This window comes from Anas acuta, chromosome 6 (genome assembly GCF_963932015.1).
Source record: "Anas acuta chromosome 6, bAnaAcu1.1, whole genome shotgun sequence".
Classification (NCBI taxonomy): domain Eukaryota; kingdom Metazoa; phylum Chordata; class Aves; order Anseriformes; family Anatidae; genus Anas; species Anas acuta.
Window position 1 is genome coordinate 206,678 of NC_088984.1, and position 27,706 is coordinate 234,383.

The window sequence follows — 27,706 nt, forward strand, 5'->3', positions numbered from 1 at the left end:
TTATAGCAAATACAATTCTGATACATGTATGACAATTTATTGTACCACCATTCATATAAAGCATTTCAATTTAAAATGTTGAGAAACAATCTTAAATATTTGCATAAGAATTTACAAACATTAGTAAAGATAAACCACAGACAACAGCTTTCCAAGTTTTCAAATATATGTTCTGGTAGATATCCATGTATAAACAAAATGGACAATACCAGTGAAGATGCATACCTCATTTTTACTTTATTTATAAAGAAGTGACAACACTAGAAAACACATCGATAACCAGTGCTTTGAACAGTGAAGGTGGGACATAAAAAAATCTGATTGAACTAACACAAGCTTAGGTCTTTATCGAGTTGCATATCTGCCAGGAATGCTGAAATGCAAGAATTTACACCTGCAATATTCCTTAGTGGAATACCCACGTAATATCAAATATAATCTCCAACTTCCAAACCGGTAAATAAAAAAGCCATCATTAACACTATGTATTAGAAGACCACTGCAAGTTCTTATTGCTTTTTGAGTTAATACTCTTCAAATAAACTGAAAACCAAACAGTCTCTACTGTACCTTGCTCATCCTCCTGCTCGTTCATTAACACTGGAAGCAATCAGTTACTATATGAGGCCACAAAAGAGGCATTAAAAAAAAAAAAAAAAAAAAAGAAGAAAGAAAAAAAAAAGCTATTTAGGTACATGGACATCCCCTCCCTCCCTGCCCGCCCTTACCCCAAAACCCACAATAACCACTTAGTGCCAGTAGAGAGCAAAACTGGATAGACAAAACCAGAAATGTGACTACAGTAAGAAGGAAATAAAGACAGATATAGCTTTCTTAAATATTCAAAATCTGATGTCTCCCAAAACGAAGCACATCCCCATCATTTAAAAAGGGAAGTTGCCTTATATATACATATACACACATATATCTAATCTTTGCACATGCTGAGTAGTTCTCAAATCCACTGAGTTCCACAGTGCAGCAGTTGATTTTGAATTTAACAGTGCTTCAAAAACTACAGTAATATTCAATGCACTTTTTACTAAGGAGAGCAAAAAACAAATGCATGTTGATGTTGTTCTTGCCAGTTCAGCATTTCTGCAGCACATCTCTTTGTCTCTTGCAACACAGTTCCACCAGCATCAGTCTTCAGAATCATCATCAGAAGCTGTTGGAACAACACAGTATAATCAGAAGCCTTCATAAAGGTCTGTTAAATTTACAACTAAAGCACTTTTAGTTTAAAACGCGTAGTGGAAATAAAGGTGATTTCATAATATAAATAGCTGACTGTAATACCGGCCCAAACCTTGTGTAATTTTCATAGCTTAATTTTTAAATGCTTCTCACATCTGAAAAACGTAGCATTTTTAAATCTGAATTCCACATTACAAACTGCAGTGTCCTCCTGCTGTTCCTCCTCAAAATAAAAGGAAGAAAAAATGATTATGCCAGAGATTCAGCTTTATATAGAAGTTCACAGTGGCTAATTCCAACTGTAGTAAGAGGAGAGAGAGAGAATACGTTCAAGCTATGACAGCTGCACCCAACAAGGGGGAAGAAATTACTCCCACAGGTAAACTATACTAAAATACCAAGAAAAGTTCATTAATCTAAGCAAACAGAAATTTCTGACATTTACATTCACATATATAGATATAAATATATATTTATATACACACACACACGTTTTGTGTGTGTGCATGTGTGTGTGTGTATATATATATATAGATATATATAGATATATATATATATATCTGTTGCTTAATACAATTAAGTGAGTCCTACTTGGAAGCAGCTACTGTCTCCACCCCCGCTCTTTCAGTCTATGTAAGGTAAAGTCCCCATATGCATAGGATTCTGCTATTGAAAGGTGAATTAAAGGACAAACACATGCTTGTCAACTGTGATAAAAACTGAGTACAAACATCTACAATAGGTTTGTAAAGTTAGCTTGTGCCTAACAGGAATTAATCTGTCCTCCTAAGCAAACTCTGCAGTCTTGAAATTATTTCAATCACGTAATTTGTTCCATCTCTGAACGCAAAGAGGGAAGCAACGTCTTTCTCATCACTTCTCCAGCCTCCCAAAATCATTCCTCAGAAGAGGAACATAACTCAAATGGTGTCAATACCAAATTTCAAGTCAGTATTCCTAACCTAAAAGTTAAAGTCTACCTCAAATATAGATTAAATTGCTGTGTGGAATGCCACTTACTAAGATTAATTTCTACTATAATAAGAATACACATAACTTGAGAATAAATCCTGAATTCCAATCCATCTCTGTTACAGAAAACATTACCTACATAGTGCTCTGAACGCAGAAATAATCCTCTGCTTCTTGAACTAAACAATTCCCCCCCCAGCATTCCTTATATCATACACCAAACATGTCCTGTTAACTGAAAGCTCAATACATATACAAAATTTGCATGCTGAGAGACAAACACACACTAGAAAAAAGATAAACCAATTACCTTTCCACTGCCTATTCACAATGCCCAGAAATAAGACTCAGATTCAGGCTACATTTACCACAGGTCAGCACGCATTTTTCTCACTTCATCGCACTGAAGAACAACTAGGTGAAAAGTAAGCTAGTCCTCTACCTTAGCTGAGAACTGTTACATTCATTCCAGAAGTGGATAGTGCTGATCAAAGAATATGTACATCCAATAAGTGGGGAAAACAAGGCAAACAAAAAGGGCAAGAGAAGTATGGTAATTTAAGCAGAGTCAAATTTAGCCTGAAATGCTTCTTTTCCACAAGAACTCATGAAAAGGCTACAGCCTAAAGGTCACCACCATTTCCATAATTAGGTACTACTAGAATAAACTCGTAAAAAATCTTGGTAAACTCGTAAAGAATCTTGGTATCACTGGCAGGAAACACTTGCATAGTCTTGCATAGTCACGATGCTATTGGGAAATCCATCATGGAGAATTAAAATCAGCTCCCACCCAGAATATTTCTACTGACGCTGGAAAAAGCACTGGGTAAAGTCAAGTTTTCAGTAATTAAGTCTGGTAGTATGAATCATCTTGGCAAAGGAGGATTGTACTCATGTACTCATTGAACTTTGATCTAATGGGGGGGAAAATAAGGAGGAGAGGGGAAGCACCTACTTTCAATATCTTCCATATGTGCCTGAAGAGTTCTTGCAAGGTTAATAAACTAGAAACAAGGCAGAGAGAAAGTAGTTTAAAAGTTGCAAAGTTTATGTGCAGTAATTTGCAACACGTTAGCAAAGAAGTTTTCTTCACCTTTTCTTCACTTTTTATATCCCAAAGCTTCAATCCAGGTGTTGGTTATCCTAACCCACTTGCTCAACTTACAAAATCAATACAAAATTTAATATCAAGTCCCACATATTAGACTTCAAATTGCTACTGCACAGTTATTTTGGCTTCCATACTACGTCAAATGCTTCTGTTAGCATTTAGTGCCTCCCCATCTTCATGTCCTACAGTCTGTAAAACACATCTATTTTGAGAGTTGCACACATATATAAGAAATTGGCAGTTTTATGAAAACCGTTCCTACAAATTCCAATGCACAAAAACGTAACCCACATGGACTTCATTAGTTGAATCCATTTCATTTATTTCACTATTTATATGGCAAAAACAGAGCCCTCTGGCTGAACAAGGCTATTAAAAAAAAGCATAAAGCCACTGAAGATTATATCCGTAAATATAGTTTAAAATCAGGGTAACTACTAGACAATAATGGCAGTTAAATGTTAGAAGAACAGTGACAATCTACGTCACTGTTTAAATGATAGGACAGATGCTGACACACAGCAAATAAAACGAAACAAGAGTAACATAAGAGGTTTCATAGCCCAGTTGTGGTTTCAGTATCAAACGCACATGGGTGATCTTCACTGGTTTAAAATGTAGCATCACACGCCTATGTAATGCTGCGCCTGATCAGAACCATTAAGAACATCTTATTTCTGCAATACACTCAAGGTAATAAACTGTACTGGATGCTGGCTACAGTTAGATTGTGTCTTTTGTCTCTACACTTGTAGAGGAGGAAAATGGGAGTCACAGAATGGTTTGGGTTGGAAGGGACCTTAAAACAATCTAATTCCAACCCCCGTGCCGTGGGCAGGGACACCTTCCACCAGACCAGGCTGCCCAAAGCCCCATTAAACAGCTCCAGGGATGGGACATCCATAGCTTCTCTGGGCAACCTGTTCCAGTGCCTCACCACCCTCAGAGTAAAGAATTTCTTCCTAATGGACATTTCACGTGAACCACAGAAAATAAGCTATTTTACTGGGCATGTACTGAAAGGGGACCACTGTTCTAATACAGTAGAAGATTTGAGCACAGTCCTGCTTCTACTCCAAAGGCCTACTAGCTGCTATGCAATCATTCAAACAAGCTTTAGACAAGCTTTATATTGCCAATTATTTTTAAGCAATTTAAAAAATATATATACCTTTCAGGGGATCAGTTGTCAAAGAACACTGAAGTTCACTATCCAGTATCAAATTAACATGCAGATTACAGATTTTTGAAAGAGTCTCTATGCAAAAATGATTTTGTATGATGATCTCTTAATGGTCCAAGGTGCACTTACTGCACTTCTAAGTCAAGGCAAGTGACAAGTGACAAGAATCCAGTCAAACCCAATTGTTAAGAGTTTTGACTAGTGCCACAAAGTCATACTATAGCTCGGCAGTTTCAAGTACTTATTTAAGGCTCAATCCAGCAGACCGAGAATGCACGGTCCAGACCTCTGTAATGCAGACTGGCATAACGAGAAAGGTTTGCCATGTCAGATAGTCCAATGTTCTAAACTGAACGTTGAATACAGAGGAAGATAAACCCTCCAGTTTTGGATAAATGCCCAGAAATGATGAAAACTGATATATGCAAAAGATACATGCAAAGCAATCAGTTACTGATAACCTTGACAAAATTAATTTTGCAACACAGTAACTGAAATAACGTAGTATCCTTCAGTTTCAAATCAAACATAGTCTTACTACTTTAGACAAATCTAGACCATTTTACATCAAAATCTCTTAATTAACAGTAGTACTTCTTGGATATCTATCTAGCTCCTGAGTCATTCAAGACAACAATATAGTTCAAAGTTCACTGTATGAGCAATTCCTGCCATAAAAGTAAGGCATACTTACTCTGACACGTGTGCTGGCCTCACTTGCAGTTCCTAGCATATCAGAAAAGCGCTGTTCACATAAGTGTAACAACACTACAAGGTAGAGACCAGAGCTGATAAATTCATAGTCTGCCTTAAAGGAGATCAAAAGAAACATTCAGAATGTTAGCAGTACATTCACATATGTGATTCAAGAGGCAGAACAAGAATTAAATTTTACTGGAAGCACTACATATTTGATCTCTAGTTGTTCCAAGGAAGTTACGGAAATGTAATAGGAAAAAACAAATTACTTACTAAAATGCTATTATACTTGCAGTTCCTCCCACTAACCACAGATCTAACTTGTTATCCTTGAAGACAGATTTTATTTGTGGAACTTTTTCTATTTAAGTCAGTATGACTAGTTCACAGGTAAGAATCTAAGGAGCAGAGAATTGTACCATTTGGAAAAAAAACAAAACAAAACACTGCCGGTTTCTTTTCAGTGGTCCCAATACTTTACAGAAAGAAAAAGTGTTGTTCATAAAATTGTTGTTAATAAAAATTTCAAGAAATTATTTTCACTGCAATAAAGGAGAATCTTCAAAATGCTACTACTGCTGAATTGATCATTTAGAGTTGACTCTTTAGGAAAAAGCTTGAAAGGCCTTACTTCTATTGAAGTACAGTGACAGTAACCAACGCTCAGTCATGCTAAAATGTAAGATGACAGCACTCTGAAGGACTGTTCACGATGTAGCCCAGGTGAAAGGAGCTAGAGTACCAGAGTAAGTTATCTTACTCTAAACAGTAAGAAAATCAGAGGCTGATGTTTCACCAAAGTTCACACATTTCAAAGTTGGAGTTACTCTTCTGTATTTTCTTTTAACTTCTCAGGTAGGCAAATTTCATTAGTCTTCCTATGTTCACAGAATTCAACCCAGAGAACAAGGAAAACCCCCTGAATAGTTCAATATATCAATGCCAGCTTTCTAATATGTATTCATTGTAAAATAGTACACAATCCAGTGGTTATACGATGATGCATTTTATATAAAGACAGTAATACCAATGGACCTTTAATTATTATTATTATTTATTTTAGAAAAGCACTTGAAGGAGCAGCAAGAAGTTCTGTTATAAAAGAAGTTGTTTTTTACACTTTAGTTAGAGGAATAAAGTAATAATTCTAATGGTATGTTTACAACAATTGTTTTAAAATGTTCTCAAACAAACAAAAACACTAGTAAGAAAGACACATCATGATTTAATAAATGTGAATGCAGGATTTCTACTGCACCTATGTGTCAAAGACACTAGATTGCAAAGACAGATGAAAGACCTGCAGATCTGCACTTAAGGATAAGAGATATAGTACCTTTAATGGAGGCTTAGCAATAGGAAAAAGCAGGAGGATAGAATTTGAATATTGAGGAGATACATCTGTTCCATGGTTTTATTACTTTACATGCACATCAGTCCTCCTGAAAAGGGGAAACATTTTCCTTCTCTAAAGAGGAGTGCCCTCCCAGCACAAAATCAACACTTACCAAACAAAGCAAAATATACTAACTTGTTCATTTGCATGTGCCCTATAGAGTTCATGAACATCAAAGTCTTCCAGATTCAGATGTAACTTCTCCTTACACAGTTCACAAGTAGTTACTGCTTCCAAAGAAGAACCTGTTTGGGAAGCGCAGGGGGAAGGTAAGAAATCAGTGTCAAGTTGCAACAGTATAAAGTACAGGACGCAATTAAAGAAGCATTAGACTAACTATTTCTTGGCTTTACTTCCCAAAGCAAGGTTAGATGAAAAGATGGTCTCTGGTATAAATGTAGTGAACATTTACAACCATCAGAATTTAAATGCTACAGAATGTTTATTCCCTATCAGGCTGTATGCATTTTGCTTCACGTTCAATCTGGACACCGTACTTCTTGAAAGCCTGGCATAAAATCGCTGCTGTTTGGGCTGTTTGAATTCTACACTGTAATCCGGTTATACACAAAAGTAATAATAAATACACTAGAATAGTTTAAAGATAGTATTGGAGTAAGACTTTGTCTTGAAGTTCCAGGTCTGACACTAGTTGTTTCATACGAAACAAAACAAACCAAGATTATGATGGACTTGTGTCTTAAATTTGTTGATTTCTATCTACAAAGTTGCACACTTCAAATGAAGTTCCCCTACATGCTGAGGCTTTTAACATGTCCTTTCTCTGATGCAGGTCATCTTATGCCAAGTTAACAAACAAGCAAATGCACCTTTTGTAAAAAGTATTTCATGATCTTCATGTCTCTACCAGGCCATGTATTTTAAGTCTTAGGAATCCTACATATAAGTTCATCAAACAATTTATAAGTAATACAAAAACATCTGTACGGTGTGCAGTTTCTGAAGTGTATTTAAAAAAAAAATAAAAATCTTTATTCCTGTTCAACTGCCTTGAACAGCAGTTAAGATATGTTAAAAAAAATAAAAAAGACAATGTATTCAAGAACTGTTGCAATAGAAAAGTATTTTTTCATTTTAAAATCCCTGTCGCTCTGCTACAGTCAGACTGGCTATCAGAGACTTAATAATTAGAACTGCATGCACAAGGAGTTGCTGGGAACACACTTGCCCAAACTGGTAGAGTAACTCTTAAAAGTATCTTCTCATGCCCCAGACCTCTGCAATGTTATATATTCTGTTTAACATCTAAGTAGGCATTACAAAAAATGTAGTTCTATAAATGACTGATACTGTTCTTGAAAATAACTCACAGGAGAAAATGTGCACACATATCAAAAAAAGCCTTGAAGTGTCAATGTTTTTTGTTTGTTTTCTTATATTATATATATATATATATATATATATATATATATATATATATATATATATATATATAAGAAATATACACACACACACACACACACTTTTCTCTCCCCAGTCATTGCTTTTTCAAAAATATGTCAATATTAGTAAGAGCCATCGTACTGGTAAGTCTCCCACCATACCCAGACATTTACCATAGTCTGTTGTCTCCTTTACCTGAATTAATCTTGGACTGCAGCCATTTTTTCATGCACTCCTGGTGAACATACTGCAGACTTCCAGTGCATTTGCATGGCTCTATTAAAAGGTTGTCAGAACTTGCAGATGACATCTGACAGATTCTACATAAGTCACCCTCTTCATCTTCAGAATCTTCTAAAAGCAGACTGAATAGGAAGGAATATCAACAAAACACTGTGACATGTTTCATGTACGATTTTTTCTGTCCTCCAACTGTTCTCAAACCTGTGAGGATTAATACAAGTTTCTATAAAGACAAAAGTGAGCCTGTACGTGACAGCTATGAGTTGCAACCTTCTCCGAAGGAAAGTACCTTTTAACATCAAGGTTACATAAAACCCTCTCATGCTAAGTCAAGTACATTTAATTATCTCAAAAGAACATACTAATTTACCTTTCTTTAATTTTCTGGAGTCTTTCTGGATCTCTTGAAGGTGGTATTTTAGACTTATCACTTTCTTGTCCTTCAGACTGATTCCAGCCAGAGGGAATAATATCTACAGTTATCATAAGATTGTCAGACAGACTGCTTCCTAATGTTGGAGGCACTGCAAAGCGAAAGAGAGAACCAGGCAGAATTCCAGAACTTCTCCTGCTGTGGGTTGAATCTGGTGGGGAGGCAGTAGCTGTAGAAATGCCAGATACTGCAGGTGTTGATGGTCTGCTAACAGAAGCCCGAGGCAGGCTATCTGATGCTTCTAGAGAGGTCTCCTCACCTGACGCTCTTCTTCTGAAGACATGTTGCGATCTAGCAGTTGTATCAGAGGTGGAGATCCTTGCAGACTCGTCTCTTCCTTCTCTCCTTCTTCTGGAGAAGAGAGGTGTACATCTGTTCCTCAAAGATGATGACAACCAGGATCCCGTGCTCCTGCTTTCAGAGTCTGGTCTGTAGCTTTCCCCGTCCGAATCAGAGTTAAGATTCTGTGAAATTCCTGATAAACCCCATCTTCGTCTAAGAAAACTAAATCCCTGAGAAGCTTCAGATGTCTGAAGTCCTGGAGTTTCTGGAGTTGTAGCTCCATTAGCACTAGACAGACTAGAAGCTTGAACTCTTGGGACAACAGATGACTCTTCAGAGCCTAATGACCTTGTATGCAATGAATCCTGGCTAGATCTTCGAGAGAAAAATGTAGATGACATACTAGATGCTAAACGAGACAGCAGCTGTCTGGTTGTGCGCCTCCCTTCACTGTCAGCTGCAGCCTCATTTAACGACCTCTGAGAAGATAAAACCCTTTCAGAACCACTTGAGGAAGGAATTTCTTCTCTAATGGCACTATGAGAAAATGCTGGCTGCATGCTCCTCTGGGGTGATTCCATTTCATTTCTCCTTTGCCTTGAAGAATAGCTTGATCTTGAAGAGCTTATGTTAGAGTCTCTGTTGAAAAACGATGGCTGACGATCAGAAGGCAACTGTTGGTTCATGGATGCATTCAGCCTCAAAGCGCTTAATGAATTCTCTTTTGGTCTTGCTCCCTCTGCATATGAAGAGGCAGGCCTATCCTGAAGATCTGTTGCAGGAAAGCAGAGGAAAACAATAACAAGATGTGCTCCAATTCTTACATACCAGACAGATAACTCTTAAGTGTCAATGCAAAAGTTCAGGATTTTGTGATCCTTTCACAAAATTGTTTCCAATTTGGCTGGTAAACTCCAGAGCAATATTAAGTTTAAACTTACTTCTCATAATTCTAATGCTAAACTGAAACCAAGCCCATTTTCAGTCTGGTAACTCTATATGAAATCTAACCCCCCTAAAATCTTCAGTCTATCAAGGTATGACTTGCTGTCTTATACCAATACAAAAATAGCGAACACTAACCATCTGTTAGAAGTTATAATAAGAACACTTACACTGAAAAAAAAAGTACATGTACAGTACGATTTAATAACTTAACAGTCATTCTGCCTGTATACTAAGACAGGTTAATTAACATTAATAAACATCAGCAATGTAGCAGACACCAAATTATCTAAAAAAAATGCACAGAAAACATCAAGTATATTCTCCGTCTATTACAAGCTACTTTCTGCACAAGAACATCAGGAACTGCAGTTCAAAACGCTGCTTAAAGGTAGCATAAAATTAACTACTTTGGATAACAGAAATTGAACAGTATCTAAATTAAACGTACGTCTTAGAATCACAGTATTCTACCTCTAGCAAGACAAACCTTGCTAGTCCGAAGATTTTAGGGAGGGTTATTATATTTCTTTTTAAAAAGAACTAAAACATAAAAACAGTAGCCTAAAAATACTGCAACTGCACTAGTTTGGCTAATATGAGTTAATTAAAAATGTTTTTATAAATACATGAGCAACAAAACTTCAGAGGACTAAGGAGAATCTCATTCCCTTACTGGATGCAAGGGAAAACATAGTGGTGAGAGATGAGGCTGAGCTGAAGTAATTGATAGTTTCTTTGCCTCAGTCTTTTGTAAGACTAATTTTTCTCAGGGTACCCAGCCTGCTCAGCTGGAAGACACACAGAACAGAATGAAGCCATTATAAACCAACAGGAAATGGTTAGCTATCTACTACACTTCTTGAACTCATACAGATTTATTGGGCCACAAAAGATTCACTCAAGGGTATTGAAAAAGCTGGCAGAAGTGCTCACTAAGCCACTTTGAACAACCTATCAGCAGTCCTGGCTAACCAGTGAAGTCTCATCTGACTGGAGGTTAGCAAATGCAACACCTTTCTACAAGAAGGGCAGGAAGGAGGACTTAACTTACAACAGGAGGTTTAAATAAGATATCAGGAATAATCTCTTCATGGAAAGGGTGCAATGGAACAAGCTGCCCAGTGATGTGGTGGAATCATCCTCCCTGGAGATATTTAAGACATGTGGATGTAGCATTTAGGGACATGGTTTAGCGTTGGATAGGGTAGCATGAGGTGATGGTTAGACTTCATGATCTTACAGGTCTTTTCCAACTTAAATGATTCTACAGTTCTATCAACTAACTACTGCTTCTCTCAAAGAAATACAACAACTTCAGTTGCAGATTCAGCTATGCAAGCAGCTTAAGCAGGATCAAATTACTAATAATCATCCTGTATTACTAATCATAGCTGCTCTCTCAATTACCTTAATCACATATAGCCAGTTTGGTAACTATTACCACACGGCTGTCCCCTCCACTGCTTTTTGAAGTATATTTATTTACATAATGCTTTCTTATAACCATAGTTTTTGTCATTACTACATATATACCTCCACATGGAATTCTACTGTAGCTCAAGTCTAGGTGACATTAAGCGAAGCAGCTGAGAAGGATAGTCTTCTTTCTCGCAGAATAACTAGAATTGGGTTGAAAGTGGACAGCAGATGCACGCTGACCTCATAGGAAGGGAAATTACTTTTCATTTTCTTTAACATTCTAAATACTTAACAGGCATTGGTAGATTAAGGTAGGAGGTAGAAGTCCTTCTTCAGTTATTCTGAGATTGAAACAGGATCACATAATCATCTAGGTTGGAAGAGACCTTCAGGATCACCTAGTCCAACCTCCGACCTAACGCTAACAAGTCCTCCACTAAACCATATCACTAAGCTCTACATCTAAACATCTTTAAGCACCTCCAGGGATCGTGACTCAACCACTTCCCTGGGCAGCCCATTCCAATGCCCTTTTGGTAAAGAAGTTCTTCGTAACCTTTCATGCGATTTTTTTTTTTTTTTTTACAGGTTCTGCACTGCAATCATACTATTTTATTCTTGACGGTGAGGTTTATGCATCTGGCATATCCTAAGGAAGGAAACATCCACATAGATGCTAAGCATTTCCTATATGGTTTTGATGACAAAGCAGAGAACACAGTCAGGAATTACTTTTATAGCACTTGACGGGGGCACTACAGCTAGAAAGGCAGCACAGACAATACAAAGCAAGCTTACCCACCCCTGCTTTTCTCCCATTAGGCTCTACCAGGTACACTCCCCATTTTCCACCCATTTGAAGTCATGTAGAGTATGACAACATTAAAACATACTCTTCTGGCAAGGCGAAACTGCTGAATGAGAATTGGAACTGTTTTTTAATCTTTTCTGCTCATCTTCTGTATAGCTGTAAAGGATTGTTGTAGTTTTAACTTCTGCATATAAAATACCACTACTGCATCTGCAAAAAGGGTGTCAATGAAGACTGATGACTAGCTACCTCCTCAGACCACAACAATCCAAAGAGGAAGAAAGTGAAAGTGACAATGCAGAAATTCATACTAGCCCTAGTAGATACCAATGAACAGATCTCTCACTTCCTGTAGTATATGTATTTATTCAGTTGTACTGTCAATGATCTAGCAGTTCTCCCTAATAAACACTCAAAAAACACAATGGAAAGAGATATGGGTGAGTGCCTTGGTGGAAATTCTTCGAGTCCATTAATTTTTTTAATTTATTTCTGTATGGCAAAATAAAAAGAAATCTTAAAATACACAAGGAGAAAGGAGGTTTAATGAATATTCGCACTGTTACTGTGGCAAACACTGATACCATTTTCTTATGACTGAATGCATCTATGCATTCATTCTAGATCATTCATACATCTTTTGATGATTTTAGTGAACACCTAGAGAGCGGCTAAACAGCTTTATTTAAAAGAATACCTTTAAATTAAATAGATCTTTTGACTTTGTTTTTTTTTGAAGAACGCATGGAAAGCACATGGGAAGAAACTAACAGGCATGCAGCCTATGTGTTTACAAGCTTTGTTTTTACAATACATACATGTTGAAGATGACAAGTCATTGCTTCTGTAACTGTGATCCACCAGATCATTAATGGACATATCTGTTCTTCTTTCTAACTCTCTTCGCTCTCTCACCAGCTCAGTTCCCAGAGAACCGAGCATCACAGATGAAGATCTAGGAATCCTACTATACCTCCAAGAGGCATCTAGGAAAAGAAAATATGCCACATTTTTATAATAATTTTAAAATCCATTAAAGCTGGTACTTCAGCATGCATTCTGGTTATATTGTATTAAGGGGGAGTTTAGCAATACCACTAAGCTGATCAAGTGGCCAGTTACCAACAAAAAGCTAAGAATACAGCACCACTCTGCTGCTGATGGCAACTCACTTAACCATGCAGTTGGTTCTGAAAGCTAACCCAGGAAAAAAAGCAGTAATACTTTTGTGAAGAGTCAGACCCTTTAACAGTCAAACAGGACAGGAGAAGGGAAGTAGGATCTTGTCTTCCAGTGACAGCTAATTACTAGGTAGCTTCACATTAGGCAAAACAGCAACTCGAGGTTTAATAAATGCTGCCATTCCAATGAAACTCATTAAGCGTTCCTTAGATTGACTTTCCAAAAAGACATCCGAATATCTTAAGAGCATTTTAAAAACAACTTTTAAGAACAGTGACAAACACTGTTCTTGCTCATATTACAGAAACAGAAGGGAAAAGCTCAATTTGAAGAGACCTTGTTTTTCAATAATAGCTCCAACAACTAAATCAGGAACTATACATACTTAAGCTGTGAACAGAACTCATTAAAAAAAAAAAAAAAAAAATCTTCAATGGCTCTGAAAAACCCACCATGAATTTATTATACTTTTAACTTCTAAATCTATATTTGGGCATTCATTGGGGTCAACAGGGTGATGACCAATCCAGAAGTGGACAGACGTGTCCCAGATCATAACAGTAATGTTAATAATATGACTGCCATTAACACAAGAGTAAGAAAGTATCTACAGTACAGGGCTTTTAGTAAGAACATATTAAGTTTTATTTGGATGGCCACGTAATTCTATAAAACCAAAATTGGTCTATACACATAAAGGTAATCTGAATGTCTCTAAGGGTCTGTTTCAAAACATTCTAGAAATGCTTTCAGTAGTAGCTTGTTGTTATTTCCTGGCCTTTAGACCACTGTTAGCATATTGCTTAAATTACAGTTATCCAAGTATTTGCTTAAATTATATCTAAGCAAATATCACAGTTATTTAGAGCTTTAATGAGAATCTCAGTTTTTCCTGGAAGAGTTCCTCATGTAGAATGTTAATTTTTGCCTGGCCTGTAGAAATAGTTTAGGGAATGAAGTTATTTATCAGTAGGGCCTGACCCCCTACCAACAACATTCTAACCAGCTATGGCACTATGCTTCTTGAAACACAGAGCTAAGTACATGAAGATTTTCTTTCTGCTGTCTGACACATGCAGGTTTACTAATACAATTAGTCCCCCTGAAATCATATGTAACAAGTGCACTCATTCTTTCCTTGAGATCTTAACCACTTCAGATCTATTTGAAACATTAAGTCCAACTTCACTGCAAATGGAATAGGTACAGCTAATCTTGAAGTTCCATGACTACTAATGAGTTTTCAAACACATCAACAGCATTCTCACTATTTCATATACTACTGTCAAAGTTTTTCATATTGAAGAATAACAGAAACATAGTATTTCAAAGCAAGTTGTTTCCAACTCAGTAAGACCTGACTGATCTTACTCAGAAAACTCTCATGTAGCTCAGCTCTAGTTATCAGCCTCTCACCTGAAAAGGCAGTCAAGCCATTATTTCTCACAGAAGAGGTAGGCGTACAGGACAGCTTAGGTCTCTTTGAATCACTATCTCGCTGCTGGTTATGCAGTCTTGAATATGCTCCCTGAGTTCTCTCAGACTCGCCGTAACACCCAGATGTAAAATGAGAGGAGGAAGATGTAGACTGAAACATTAAAGAAAAAAAAGATAATTATGGATACAGTATTTCAGGTGTACCTTCCACAGCCTACAATACTGAAAAATAGCATATATACCATAAACCCCACAACACCAGCAGAGAATAACTTTACGACACAAAGTCTTTTTTTATTTAAAAATATTATAGAATTTTGCTGTCAAGAGCACAAGCATTTCTCAGGTTTATTCAAGGCAGCTCTGCATCCAAAGCTGGTTTCCACTACAGTCAGCACCTTTTCTTTTTTAGATGGATGACATTTAAAGAACAGAGAGATATTCCTGACTCTTAAGATACCATAAAAACGCCCAGACGTGGGCTTACAGATCATAAAGCAAACATAATTTTGTATTTCAGAAATGGCTGTAACAGATTACCTTTATGATATAGTAGTTTAACAAACCCTGCTCATCTTTTAACAACCTAAAATATACTTAGCTAGGAGGTAGCTCTACTTTCTATGAAGGTGCTTAGACCAGAAATATTTTGATTACATTAATCAGAGAATCGTAGGGTTTGGAAGGGACCTCATGAGGTCATCAGGTCCAATCCCACTGCCAAAGCAGGTTCCCTAGAGCAGGTTGCCAAGTATGGTGGTTTTACCATGCTAGGCAGCTAAACACCACAACCGCTCTCTCATTCCCCCTCCTTAGATGAGGAGGGAAAGAAGTAAAGTAAAGAAAACTCACAGGTTGAGATAAGAATAATTTAATTAAAGGGAAAAAAATATTATTGTTATTAACTAAACAATTTAAATAAAGGGGAAGAAAAAGAGAAAGGGGAAAAGGAAAAAAAGGGAAAAAAAAAAAAAACACATAAAGGCTATGTGGAAGTGCAGAGGAAAGAAATTACTCTTTATTTCCCACAAATGAGTGATGCTTGACCACGTCCTTGAAGCAGGGCCTCGACGCAGGTAGCCAGCATTCAAGAGGAGAACTGAAGTTTTCACGAGAGCCCACCCCTCCCCTCTTCTTCCTGTTTCCACCTTTTATTGCCGAGTGTGACACCACATGGTATGGAATATCCCTTTGGTTGGTTTAAGTCAGCTGCCCTGGTGATGTTTCTCTTCTCACTTTTTTGCCCACCCCCTAGGAGGGTTAGAGAGAGTCCTGATGCTGTGCCAGCACTGCTCAGCAGTACACACAACGCTGGTGTGATACCAGTGCTGTTCTAGCTACAAGTGCAGAGCACAGCACTGAATGGGCTGCTGCAGGAAAAGTTAACATCCCAGCCAGACCCAGTACACCGAGGTAGCCATCCAGACAGGCCTTTAATATCTTCAGACAAGGAGACTCCACAACCTCCCCGGGCAGCCTGTCCCAGTGCTCCATCACCCTCACCATGAAGAAGTTATTTTGCATATTAGTGCCGAACTTCCTGTGATCCATTTCGTGACCATTGCCCCTTGTCCTGTTCCCACAAACCACTAACAGGAGATTGGCCAAATCCTTCTGTCTCTCACACTTAAGTTGTTTATAAACATTAGTAAGATCCCCTCTCCATCTTCTTTTCTCAATGCTAAGCAGACACAGGTCTCTAGGCCTTTCCTCGTAGGGTAGATGCTCCAGGCCCCATATCATCTTTGTAGCCCTCCACTGGGCTCTTTCCAGGAGATCCCTGTCTTTTTTGTACCAGGAAAATAAAAGCTTTTTTTATTAAGCTTAAACTCAACTGAAATAGCTTAAAATGTACAAAACTATTTTTGCAGTATATAGCCTTCCTAGTACTGAGAAAAAAAAAAGAAAGAAAAAGAAAGGAAAACATATTAGCCCGTGAAGCTACTGGTCTGGTTACTCACCACCAAGATTTTTTGATACCAAAAACTTGAGCTTGATCAAACAGTTTGTTCTTCTCCCAGAAAGTATTTGAAACCAAGCTTCTTAATTGGCCAAACAAATTCACTGTTTACCTGTGTTTTATTTTTATGGTTTTACTGAGCTTATGCCAATGCTTTTCAATTATTTCTCTTTCCCCATCATAAAAGACAAAAGGGTCAGACAGAGAATCTAACATCACAAACCAAGTATGAAAATAGGTTAATTTCCCCTCAAGTTATATGTTTAATGTAATTTATCTTTTAATCGCTTGCTATTTGACAAGTGGAAGTTTGAGCCTTCTGCAGTGTTCACCCCCATCAGAACATAGTTTAAGAAGAAAATTTAACTTAGGAAAAAAAAAAAAAAAAACAAAATAAAAAAACTCTCACTTCAAAAAGCCTGCAGCACTAGCTTAACTGCATATACATGGGCCTACTACAACCACAGGTTCCAACCATATCTAAAGCCATTTACTAGGATTACTCCTGCAGGCCAGCATCCCCACAGTTTTCCACACTCCTCACCTTTCTGACCGTGCATTCACCTTTTAAGTAACTGTACGAAAATGGACACCTACTTACGGTTCAAGTATCCTTAGGTGCCCAAAAGCCCTCTCAGTTTTCAAGTGAACAGAATTTTCAAGTTTGCTATCTACCCCCAAGGGTCTTTATAGTTGTCTGCTTTTACCCCTCTTAAAGCGGGAAATAATCAGACAGTTGGACTAGATCTCAGAATAGTTCAGTTGGAAAGGACTATCAGTTCTATTTTTATTATTTCTAATGCAACTGAAAGTGTTTTATTTTGACTCTGCAGTGCATAAGTAATTCAAGGAAGCAAACTTCTTTAGAGTTGTTAAGGGACATTCTGTGGTTCAGTTCTACATGTATGGTTATGGAGGCCACCTAAGGCAAGCTGTTTAGGCCTGAGCCTTGGATCTCAGTCTGGTGAGAGGTTGGCCTCCATTTTCTTCCACACTATGCAGCAAGCAGCATGTAACTAACTGTTATGTTACCTGTAAGTTGTAAGTAAATCTAAAGCTAAGTTTTCTAAAACAGATCCTTCAAACTACCTACTTTGTTCTCAGGTCACAAAGCTGGTAAGGTCATAAAAACAAACAAAAAAAAAAAACACTGTGCCCTAGAAAAATCCAGTAAAACATTTATTTTGTCATTTGTAGGACTAAAGCATGTGAAAGACTTTAATCACGCATGCCCTTTTTTCTTTGTGAATGGTCCCTTCTTAAGAAAGAAATTTGAAGTGAGTGGCTCTACTAGTAGTCAAATTAATATACATTACTATTTTCATCCTCTGAATAATTTCTTAACACTGCCATCTTGTTTTCCCTCCATTTTGACTTGGTAAGATCTTCTTATCTAAAAACATTACAGCAAGCTTCTGCTAGCATTTTTTTCAGGTTGGAAAGGCTACAGTAAAACCCTCTTTTCTAAAGAAGTCATTACACATTAAAAATTATTACCAGTCTGTTTCTGCTTCCCCAGAATCTTCCAGACCGTGGATGATCAAGTGTCCCTGAGTAGTGAGTTGGAGAGGACGCTGTAAGCTTCCAAGCAGTTTCATGGGTCTCTCTTTCTCCAATTCCCCAGTCTCTACCAGAAGTACTCAATACAGTGGATTCCTGAAGAACAACATGCTTATCAGATACATCTTGTAACTCAAGATGAAATGTATATCCGATCTGAATATCAAAAATGCAGGAAAGGGTGAGGTACTAATAAACTGGGAGGCATCCATTAAAAACCTCAAGGTATACCCAAGAAAAAATGAGCCAGGTTTAAAAAGAAAACCACTGGCAAAAGGAAAAATATTTTTCTATTAATTATCTCCTTTATCTGTCCTTTCATTTGATTGTGGACAATAGGGTTTTTGGGGTGTTACCCCAACTTAAATACTCCAGAAACAGGACAGAGTTAAGGACCTCAACTTTCAATATGACAAGTTACCATCTTCCATTTAAGCACGCCTGCGTATGTTTTATTTATTTAACTGCTGGGCACTAGTCTCATAAAACGAGCTCTCAGACTATCTTTATAAATTGGAGTGGAAAAAAGCGATTCAACATGATCCTCTCTGCTATTATTTTCCCTCCGTTTTACCTGGGAAGTATTGTAAAGGTCATTCCTCAGAGTAGAAGCACGTTGCTCAGCACAAAACATCCAAATGATAACGCACTGCACAGTGTAAACACTGCAGTTCATGTAATAAATGAAATCAAGTACATAACCCTCCTAATTCCTTGACAGTGGAAAAATAGTTTGGTAACATATCTAGCTTCACAGTTTTAGACTAATCTTCTGACCAAAAGCGTTCAGTGTCATCCCATCTAGACTGGATGGGTCCATAAACCTTATGAAAGAGCAAGACTATTCAATTTTTTTTTTATTTTGTTTTTTTTTATTTTTAATCAGACGGTTTTACAGAGCAATCAGTCTGCAAAAAATGGGTAGGAATACAAAAAAATAAATAGATCAAAACTGTCTGAAGACCACCCTTAGGCAATCTTTGTAGCCTACATATTAACAAACACATGCAGGCTAGATATAACAAAGTGTAACACACGGCTATACGTACATTGTGCTAAAGATAATTAGATGCGTTACTTGTGAAACTATTTCTGGGGAAGGAATTATACAACACAACGCCCCAGATCACTTGTTAGCAGGGACAGAATTCATTACTATTTTATACAATAAACATTTAGTCATCAAGTTAAAATTCTGCATTTCAAAGACTAAAATGTACTTACATTTCTAGTCCCAAAATTTTAGGTGGGAACTGCTGACAGGAGCATAAACAAAATTAAGATAGTCGAACCCAATAGCCCTCTGGTTACTTCCAAATGTCCCAAAATAATTTCTTTGTCAGTTTAATCTATACTTACCACAATCCTCTTTCAAAGGGAAAGCATCTGCCAAGTATGAATTCTTACTCTTGAACATACCTTCATCCCACAAAAAAACATTTCGGTTGGCATCAAACAGCAAAGGTCTCTGCCACAGCCCTATCCATTGCCAGGTGTAGCTGTACTAACATACTGACAGGACAGTGTGATGTAAACCTCAAAGTCCTCTTCTTACCTTTTCTTACAGAAAGCATAGTGAGCACATGCTGCAGAGTAGTACATCCTACTGTCAACTCTTAGAACCGCAACGTATTCCTATATATGCATCACTATCCACACATGAAGTATAATGCCCTATTAACATTCCATGTAAAATCCTCACATTCCCTCACCAGCAACACCCATTTAACCAAGTTTAGGACAGCAGTGACTATTGTCAAAACAGATCCATAGTATCATAAAATCATGTCACAGAATCACAAAACAGCTGGGGTTGAAGAGGACCTTAAAGATCACACAGTTCCAACTCCCTCTCCCATGGGCAGGGACACCACCCACTAGATCAGGTTGCCCAGGGCCTTGTCCAGCCTGGCCTTGAACGCTTCCAGCGATGGGGCATCCACAGCCTCTCTGGGCAACCTATTCCAGTGCCTCACCACCCTCTGAGTGAGAAATTTCCTCCTAATCTCCAATCTAAATCTCCCCTCTTTTAGTTTAAAGCAAAAGGGTATCAGGATGCCCTTTTCTCACCAATCAGCTGATTTTTAAAGGCAGAGCTACAAACAAAAGTAGGTAAAGATGTCAAACCTAGAACGACCAGTTCACAGGTTCACTAGTTCACTAGATTAGGGGACTGGAGCATTTCTCAGACAGAGAGAGGCTGAGAGAGCTGGGCCTGTTTAGCATGGAGAAGAGAAGACAGAGGGGATCTTACCAACATATACAAATATCTGAAGGGAGGGTGTCAAGAGGATGCTTTTGGACTCTTTTCAGTGGTGCCCAGCAACAGGACAAGGGGCAACAAGCACAAACCGAAACACAGGAAGTTCCAGCTGAGTACGAGAAAAACATTTATTTACTGTAAGAGTGACCAAGCATCGGCACAAGTTGCCCAGAAAGATTGTGGAGACTCCCTCTTTGGAGATATCCAGAACCCACCCAGATGCCATCCTCCTCAACGCGCTCTAGGTGATCCTGCTTGGCAGGGGGGGGTTGGATCTGATGATCTTCAGAGGTAACTTCCAATCTCAGCCATTCCGTGATTCTGTGAAAACTGTCACTGGCCTGATCATCAAATCATTGCCTTGGATGATCAGTTATGTGTTTTTGTTCACAAATGCAAGACCTTGGCTGATACTTTTCCTTTTAATTCCCCCCTGGGTGGGGGGGTCAGCAACTCTAGGGTTTTTCCTCTGTTAGAAACAAACATTAAATGAACGTATGCTTCATAGAAAGAATCAAAACCATTACCTGGTATCCAGAGTCTAATCTCCGTGAAGATTCTCTTGCACTATATGCCCCACCTAAACTGTTTCCAGTTAATGGTCGGGATCCTATTGGAGAGCTGGAGGCCTGAAGAGAGATCCTCCGAGGAATTCTTGAGGGTTTAGATTCCATTTTTTGTACCCTGTAGAAGGACACACTCATTACTTTTTATTTCAAATGCAGGAATCTACACACAAAACACGCGCAACTGTTTTCCAGTGTAACGTAAGTATTACTCACACACAGATATACATTTACAAAGAGCTTTGTTCTGGTCAGTAAGATGTGGAAATGAATTCTTTCTCAGGTTTCTGCACCTCTTCCATAAATCCCCTCCCATTCACTGTTAGAAAACTAGGAACATAGCTGCTTTTGATATTCTTGTTACTATATTACTTATATTCTTACTCTTATACTGTAAGTGGGACTCCCTTAAGAACCCTGCAGCAGTAACGCAAAAATGAACCAGGAGTCACGGAAAGAAACCTCTGATTTCTTAAAGCCTGAAGTAACTTTTCTGTTAATGTGCCGCATCTACAACATGAGAAGATCAACTAGCTACTTGCAGAAACTACACTCAAGCTTATTCTTCAGGGTCAGAACTGTGAAACTTCACTTTCCTGTTAAAACTACCCACCTCAAAGAAGTATTTCACTTCTCCAAGACAACTACCATGAAAATTCATTTATAAAACCACAGTATGTGGTCTGACATGTATATATAAATTTATTTTTGAGTAATTATTTGCTCTGTTGGTATTTCTAGGCATTTTAAAACAAATGCTGGTGCCTTTTCCACATAAGAAGTGATCCTGTCATTCCTGTCCTTTGAAGGATATCTCAACTTCACATTGCTCAAGAACTCTAGATAGATAGATAACTGTTTTTCTAATATTCTTCCTCCTCAGGACAGTACAGGAAGAACTACACCACAAAAAATAGCTCTTAAATAACATTCACAACATTACAGCATCCGCAGTTGTGTGGTGCAGGACGAGGTGCATGACAGCTAACGGCTCGTAAAACAGGTGGCTAAGAACTGCATCGGTGCAGGTGATTTGCCAAAGTGGTACGATGTTTTATTTCACAACTTTCAGTTCTGACCTTGTCTTCTGAGAGCAGCAATGGGAAAAAGATGTATTAGGAAAAAAACAAACAAACACACACACACACACAAAAAAAATAATAAAAAAACACAATCAATACAGTACAATTATTTCCTCACATTCAGCTAGTCTCTGAAAACCTTCTGGAGCAATCCTGACATTGCCTATGCCTGGCTGCAGTTACAAGTTGAGTTCATGTACCCAGGACTACTCAATACTCTCCTGGTAAAAGTTAGTTTGTACAGATGTCCATTGATTAAGCTTAGTTTATGGGACTGGTACACAAGATCCCTTCCAATCCCTAACATTCTTTGAGCACCAGAATTACCACTTCAGTTATGGATCATTCTGCTTCTGTATCACTTTCCTTCAGATGTATGTAGAACCAAATGAATTAAATAACACAAGTAGAACGTCAGATGCAGACAGAAAATATGCAGAGGTTCTAGATGAAGGAAAGGAAGCTCCGTACAGCAGGATTAATCAATGTCCAAATGAGCAGGGGAAGAGATACAAGTGTAAGAAGTTCAAGAACTTTAAGACATAATCAGAGATCATCTAATGCTACTAAAATTGTTTATGCACACAAGAGAGAAAAATCAGCCTGTCGCGATAGGCAAGGACAGGATAGAAGACAGTTGTGTCCAATGCCTAGTCTCTAGAAATTGAAATGGAGCCTAAGATTAGCTAATTGCTTCTACAAATATACATGAAGAGGCACAAGACTAATTCTCTCCTCCAGTGGTAACCCCAAGAGGACAATATTATTAATCAACTCCATCTTGTAAATTAGCACAAGCAGCTGTCTTCTATGATTTCAGCCTGAATACATCAGGAGGATACTATCAAAGGGATATGTTCTAAGTAAATCTTGCAGAAAACTAAACACAAAAATATGTTTATAGTGAGCACGTTAGGAAATGCAAACTTTAGTGTCAGCTTATGAATATGCACTACGATTAAGTCCTCTAAAACTGTATACTTTTCCTGCACAGTCTTGGCCTCAGCAAGTGAACAGGGACCTGCTATAAAGATGACTCAGTTTTGTATAGTGACAGGCACCTGACAAGAGGAACCCTGCCTCATTTTCATGCCGAGTTAGTGAACGAAAGGCCTTTTGACTCGAGCAGGGAAATTCTGCGTGAGGAAACTGGACTTCAGTTTTGCTTCTGACCACAGTTTGAGTGATGTGGAACATGTCACTCAGATGAATCATTTTGCCAATACAAGCACAGAAGACCACTTAATCTTCTGGGCATCCAACATAAAAGAAATAAAATACGCATACATCTCCAACTGAAGTCAACGGAGCTATGACCTGAACATATTGTATAAATAAAACCAGATACAACTCAACTTTGGCAACCAATGCTAGCAGGAAATCTATTTTCATTTGGGTTTCTTTTATCATCCAGAGTTCTGTGAAAATTGTTTTAAGCACTTCACTACGGAAGGCTTCATAGACCAACCATATTCACAGTTAGCTTTAATACACAGAGTCGCACAAGGCTTATGACGATCATGGTAACAGAACGAGGTGTTCAAGAAGAATGTACTATGCTATCACAGAACATAGTACGTAAGAAGACAGTGACCAGGTGCGTCCGCATCTGGAATACTGCGTCCAGTTCTGGGCCCCTCAGTTCAGGAAGGACAGGGAACTGCTTGAGAGAGTCCCGTGCAGAGTCATGAGGATGATTAAGGGAGTGGAGCATCTCCCTTACGAGGGAAGGCTAAGGGAGCTGGGTCTCTTCAGCTTGGAGGAGACGGAGGGGTGACCTTATTCATATTTATCAATATGTAAAGGACAAGCGTCAGAAGATGGAGCCAGGCTCTTCTCAGTGACACCCAATGACAGGACAAGGGGCAACGGGGTGCAATGTGGAACATAGGAGGTTCTGCCTAAGTATGAGACAAAACTTTTTCATAGTGAGGGTGACAGAGCACTGGAACAGGCTGCCCAGTAGGGCTGTGCAGTCTCCCTCTCTGGAGGCATTCAAAACCTGCCTGGACGCGTTCCTGTGTGACTTGATCTAGGCGTTCTGCTCCGGCAGGGGGACTGGACTTGGTGATCTTTCAAGGTCCCTTCCAATCCTTAACATTCGGCGATTCTGTGATCTCACCATTTAAAAAAATTATTTACGTCACAAGAATACTCGTCTGAAAGGGGAAACATCAGTTTTATAGGATATTTCGGAATTAAAATGGTTCTCTTTTACAATATCACATTACCATGAGGTGTGTTTTTTTTGCCTTTTGTTTTGAACGACCACAATGGCACTCCAATTTAAAACCTCAAACGTTTTGTTTACATGCAAAGAAATTCACCAAACCCCAAATGATGATTAACATGCTATAACAAGTTCTATAATGATGAAGTAGTCAACTAAATTTACACAGAAGGCAGTGAGACAGAAAAATGCTTAAACAACTTTTTTAAGGAACAAATAAAAAAAAAATTGCATTACAACCTGAACTGGTTTAAAAGGTTGCTGTTGCGAGAAAGGAGAACAATACCTTACTCAAATACAACACCTCCCACATCCTTCATTGTGTAACCTCAACTCACTACCTTGACAAACCACATTTCTGGATTCTCTGTGACTTCCATATTTTGATACTACTCACGCTGCTATCCAACAATCTGCGGAGTGGCTATACAGCAGAAAAATAGGAAATGGAATAGGGTGTGAGAAACACTCCTCATCAAAGCATAATATTCCATCATCTCATACAGTGGTATTCAACTTTGCACACAAAACACCACAGAAGAATCTGAACTCCAGTGTTTTCAGGAGTAAGGCACTACATGACGCATCTCAAGACTGGGTAAAAAAAAAAAAAAAAAAAAAAAAAAACTTCTGAAATCAAAGTTTAAATTTCAGTTGTACATGGAAAAGAGATGACTGTGTCTTATCTGTGAGGTGGAGCTGAACTGCCTATTTTGAGTAGACAGCTCTAACACTCTGCCCTTCTTAAGCTGTGATTCCTCCAACTACTAGATGAACTAGATCTAACCTAGCCACAGGCAGGCATTAACAGATTAAAACCCAAACTGATAGCTCTTTACAGGAAAGCAGAGTAATTTCAAAAGGTAAAAATAACACCAAACTTTTAAAACTGGGACTTCTCACTTCTTCTCTGGTGGCCTAAGCCCCCTCTACTGAGAAACGAGGGAGATATTTGATGTATTCTGTCTACCAGCAAGGGAGGCCCTTACTAGCTACCACGCCTTCTGCTGACAGCTTAAAACATTCTTGTGTCCTCGCTCAGAGCGCTGCACACGCCTCGCTCCCAGCTCATACACGGAAGTTTTCTACCTTTGAACTACGTGGTGCTGCTCCTAGCTAAAACTTGAGCTTTTACGGCTACGGGCTTCTGTATCCTTTGACGCAGTACACAAGCGGTGGCAGGACTGCCGCCCAGGTCCTGATCGCGCGGCCTTCCTCCCCCTTTACCCACGAAGGACGTTCTACCGACAAGCCAAGCAGACCTCGGGGGCGATCTCCTCCGGCCGCGCGGCTCGTCGCTCGGGGCTTTTTCCCAACCCGCCGCCGCAAGATCGGCGGGACCTCGGCAGCCTCCGCGGATTAAGAGAGACGCCTGCCAGCGCCGACCGCCTCCCCGCGCCGCCGCCAGCACCCGCGCCGCTCCCGGCCCGGAGCCGGGGCCCCGCGCAGCGGCAGGGCGCCGCCCCGCGGCCGGCGGGGGGAGGCCGGGGACCGGCGGCCGCGCCCGGCCTGGCCCCGAGGGCGGCGCCGAGCGCTCTGCCCCCACCCCGCGAGGCAGGGGCGCCCCCAGGAGGCGAGGGGCGGCGGGGCTCGGGCGCGGCGGCGCGGCTCGCGGGGGCGCCCTCCCGCCGGAAGCTCTGCGCGGCCGGGGCCAGCCCCGACACAAAATGGTTCCCTGGCCCCGAGCCGCGGGCCCCGGGCAGCGCGCGGGCCCGAGCCGAGCCCCCAGGGCCGGGCCGGGCCGGGCCGGGTTGGGCCATTCCCCCCCCCCCCCCCCCGAGGCCGCGGCCGGCCCCTACTCACTGTCGCGGGCGGCGCACCCAGGGTCACCGGAGGAGCCGGACCCGCAGGCGGCCGCGCCGAGCCGAGCCGAGCCGATCCAGCCGCCTCTCCCCGCAGCACAATGGCGACAGCGCCGAGCCCCCGCGGCTGTCAGTCACCGCCTGCGCCCCGCCCGTGCCCGGCTCTCGCGAGAGCGGCCGCGGCAGCACCCGGGGGCGGGCGAGGGAGGGGAGGAGGGGGGGAGGAGGAGGAGGAGGGGGGAGGCCGACCCGCTCTGCGCCTGCGGGGGGCGCCGGGAGCGCGCTGTGCGGAGCGGGGCGGCCCGGGCGGGGCGGGGGCGCTCGGCTCAGCCGCGGCCGCTCCGAGCCGCCCCCCGGCGGAAGGCGGAGCTGCTGCCCGCGGGGAGCCCCCGCACGGGCGCCGTCCGAAGCAGCCTCCCCGTTCGGCGGCCGGCCCGTGCTGCGGGGCAGGGTACGAGCGGGCCGCCCGCTGTCGGCCGTGCCGCGGCCGCGCGCTCCCGGCGCCTCGCCAGCCGCCGCCCGCGGCCTCACCTTGACGCCGCTCCCCGCGGAGCCTGCGGCGAGGAGGGGCGGCCCGGCCCCGCCCCGCCCCGAGCTGGCGTCACTGGGGGAGCCGGGCGGTGACCGAGCCCCGCCGCCGGCGGCCCCGCGCCCTTGCGTTCTGCGAGCCCGGCCCCGAGAAGGGCGGCCGGGCCCGGCCCCCCCGGGCCTTCCGCGGCGCTGCTGCGCCGGCCGGGGCCCTGCCGCGGCGGCCGAGGGCCTCGGCGCTTCGCCGGGCAACCCGCCCGACAGCGGCCTGCGGCAGGGCTTCCCCGGGCGTCGCGGCGAGTGCCCGAGATCGCAGTGGTGCACGGCAGATAAAGGGGCGTGAAAGAGCAGCAGGCTGGCCGCTCTGTCGGAAAACAAAAAAAATAACCCAAACCCGAAGCCGCCGGCCCTGGCACAGGGATACAGCGCACGCAGAGGCAGCGTGTGCGTGCCTCATAGCTCTGACAGATCTGGGACGCGTAAGACCAGCCAGGCTGGTCCGAATCCAGCCAGCTGGCGTCTCTGAAGGGCAGGGACAGTCCTATGTTTAGCAACTGCCTTGATTCTGTTTCCCGATGGTGCTTTTAACCGTGTTCTTGCAAACGTTTGGACTGTGACTGGCTTTGTTTGCTGATTATCTGGGCTGGGAAGAGCTGTAAAGAGAGAGGGAAAAGCAATTTGACTGAAACTCCTGGGAGAGAAGGCTGCTCTTTTCTTCGTTGTTGCTGGTAGGCCTGCTGCCTTTTACCAGCATGCCAACATGTATATGCTTATTTGATTTGGAAATCTTGTCTACAGCAGCCAGAAGAAGGCTGCTGCTCCTTCAAGTACCCTTTATTTGGCATAACTCTCTCAAGGGAAAGAGGACAGCTGGGAATGGACTTCAAAATCGTTCTAGCGGTACTGGATGCCCTTTTTCTTGTTTAGCAAACAAGAATGCTTCTAGAAAGTGTTAAACTTATGTAAATTTGATCCTTGGAAAGGGGTTCTGCCTT

At 40.9% G+C, this 27,706-nt stretch overlaps 1 protein-coding gene across 13 annotated transcripts; it reads right to left on the bottom strand.

The window, feature by feature from the left end:
* Positions 1-15: 15 nt before the first annotated feature.
* On the bottom strand, positions 16-26,662 carry MARCHF7 (membrane associated ring-CH-type finger 7). 13 transcript variants are annotated; one of them, XM_068686817.1, is made up of 11 exons: positions 26,185-26,659; positions 21,031-21,187; positions 18,178-18,336; positions 14,700-14,871; positions 12,920-13,087; positions 8,901-9,695; positions 8,579-8,732; positions 8,161-8,330; positions 6,697-6,806; positions 5,161-5,274; positions 16-1,168 (listed from the first exon to the last, which is right to left on the bottom strand). In XM_068686817.1, exons 2-11 carry the CDS (start codon positions 21,175-21,177, stop codon positions 1,043-1,045), a joined length of 2,115 nt encoding a protein of 704 aa, XP_068542918.1. In that variant the 5' UTR covers positions 21,178-21,187; positions 26,185-26,659; the 3' UTR covers positions 16-1,042. The 13 variants fall into 13 exon arrangements, 10 of the variants coding, with proteins under 10 accessions (XP_068542918.1, XP_068542915.1, XP_068542921.1 ...); XM_068686814.1 differs by adding an exon at positions 3,128-3,176 and having other exon boundaries at positions 8,579-9,695; positions 26,185-26,658; XR_011097951.1 differs by adding an exon at positions 3,128-3,176 and having other exon boundaries at positions 1,077-1,168; positions 6,674-6,806; positions 8,579-9,695; positions 26,185-26,658.
* Positions 26,663-27,706: the final 1,044 nt, after the last annotated feature.

Bases quoted from the DNA above. Each gene is read 5' to 3' on its own strand.
- MARCHF7 (XM_068686812.1), bottom strand. From the start codon at position 21,177: ATGGAATCTAAACCCTCAAGAATTCCTCGGAGGATCTCTCTTCAGGCC. The intron at 18,337-21,030 runs GTAATGGTTTTG...GTTGTTCTTCAG, and splicing joins GATTAGACTCTGGATACCAG to GAATCCACTGTATTGAGTAC. The intron at 9,696-12,919 runs GTATGTATTGTA...TTCCTGCAACAG, and splicing joins TGACTTGTCATCTTCAACAT to ATCTTCAGGATAGGCCTGCC.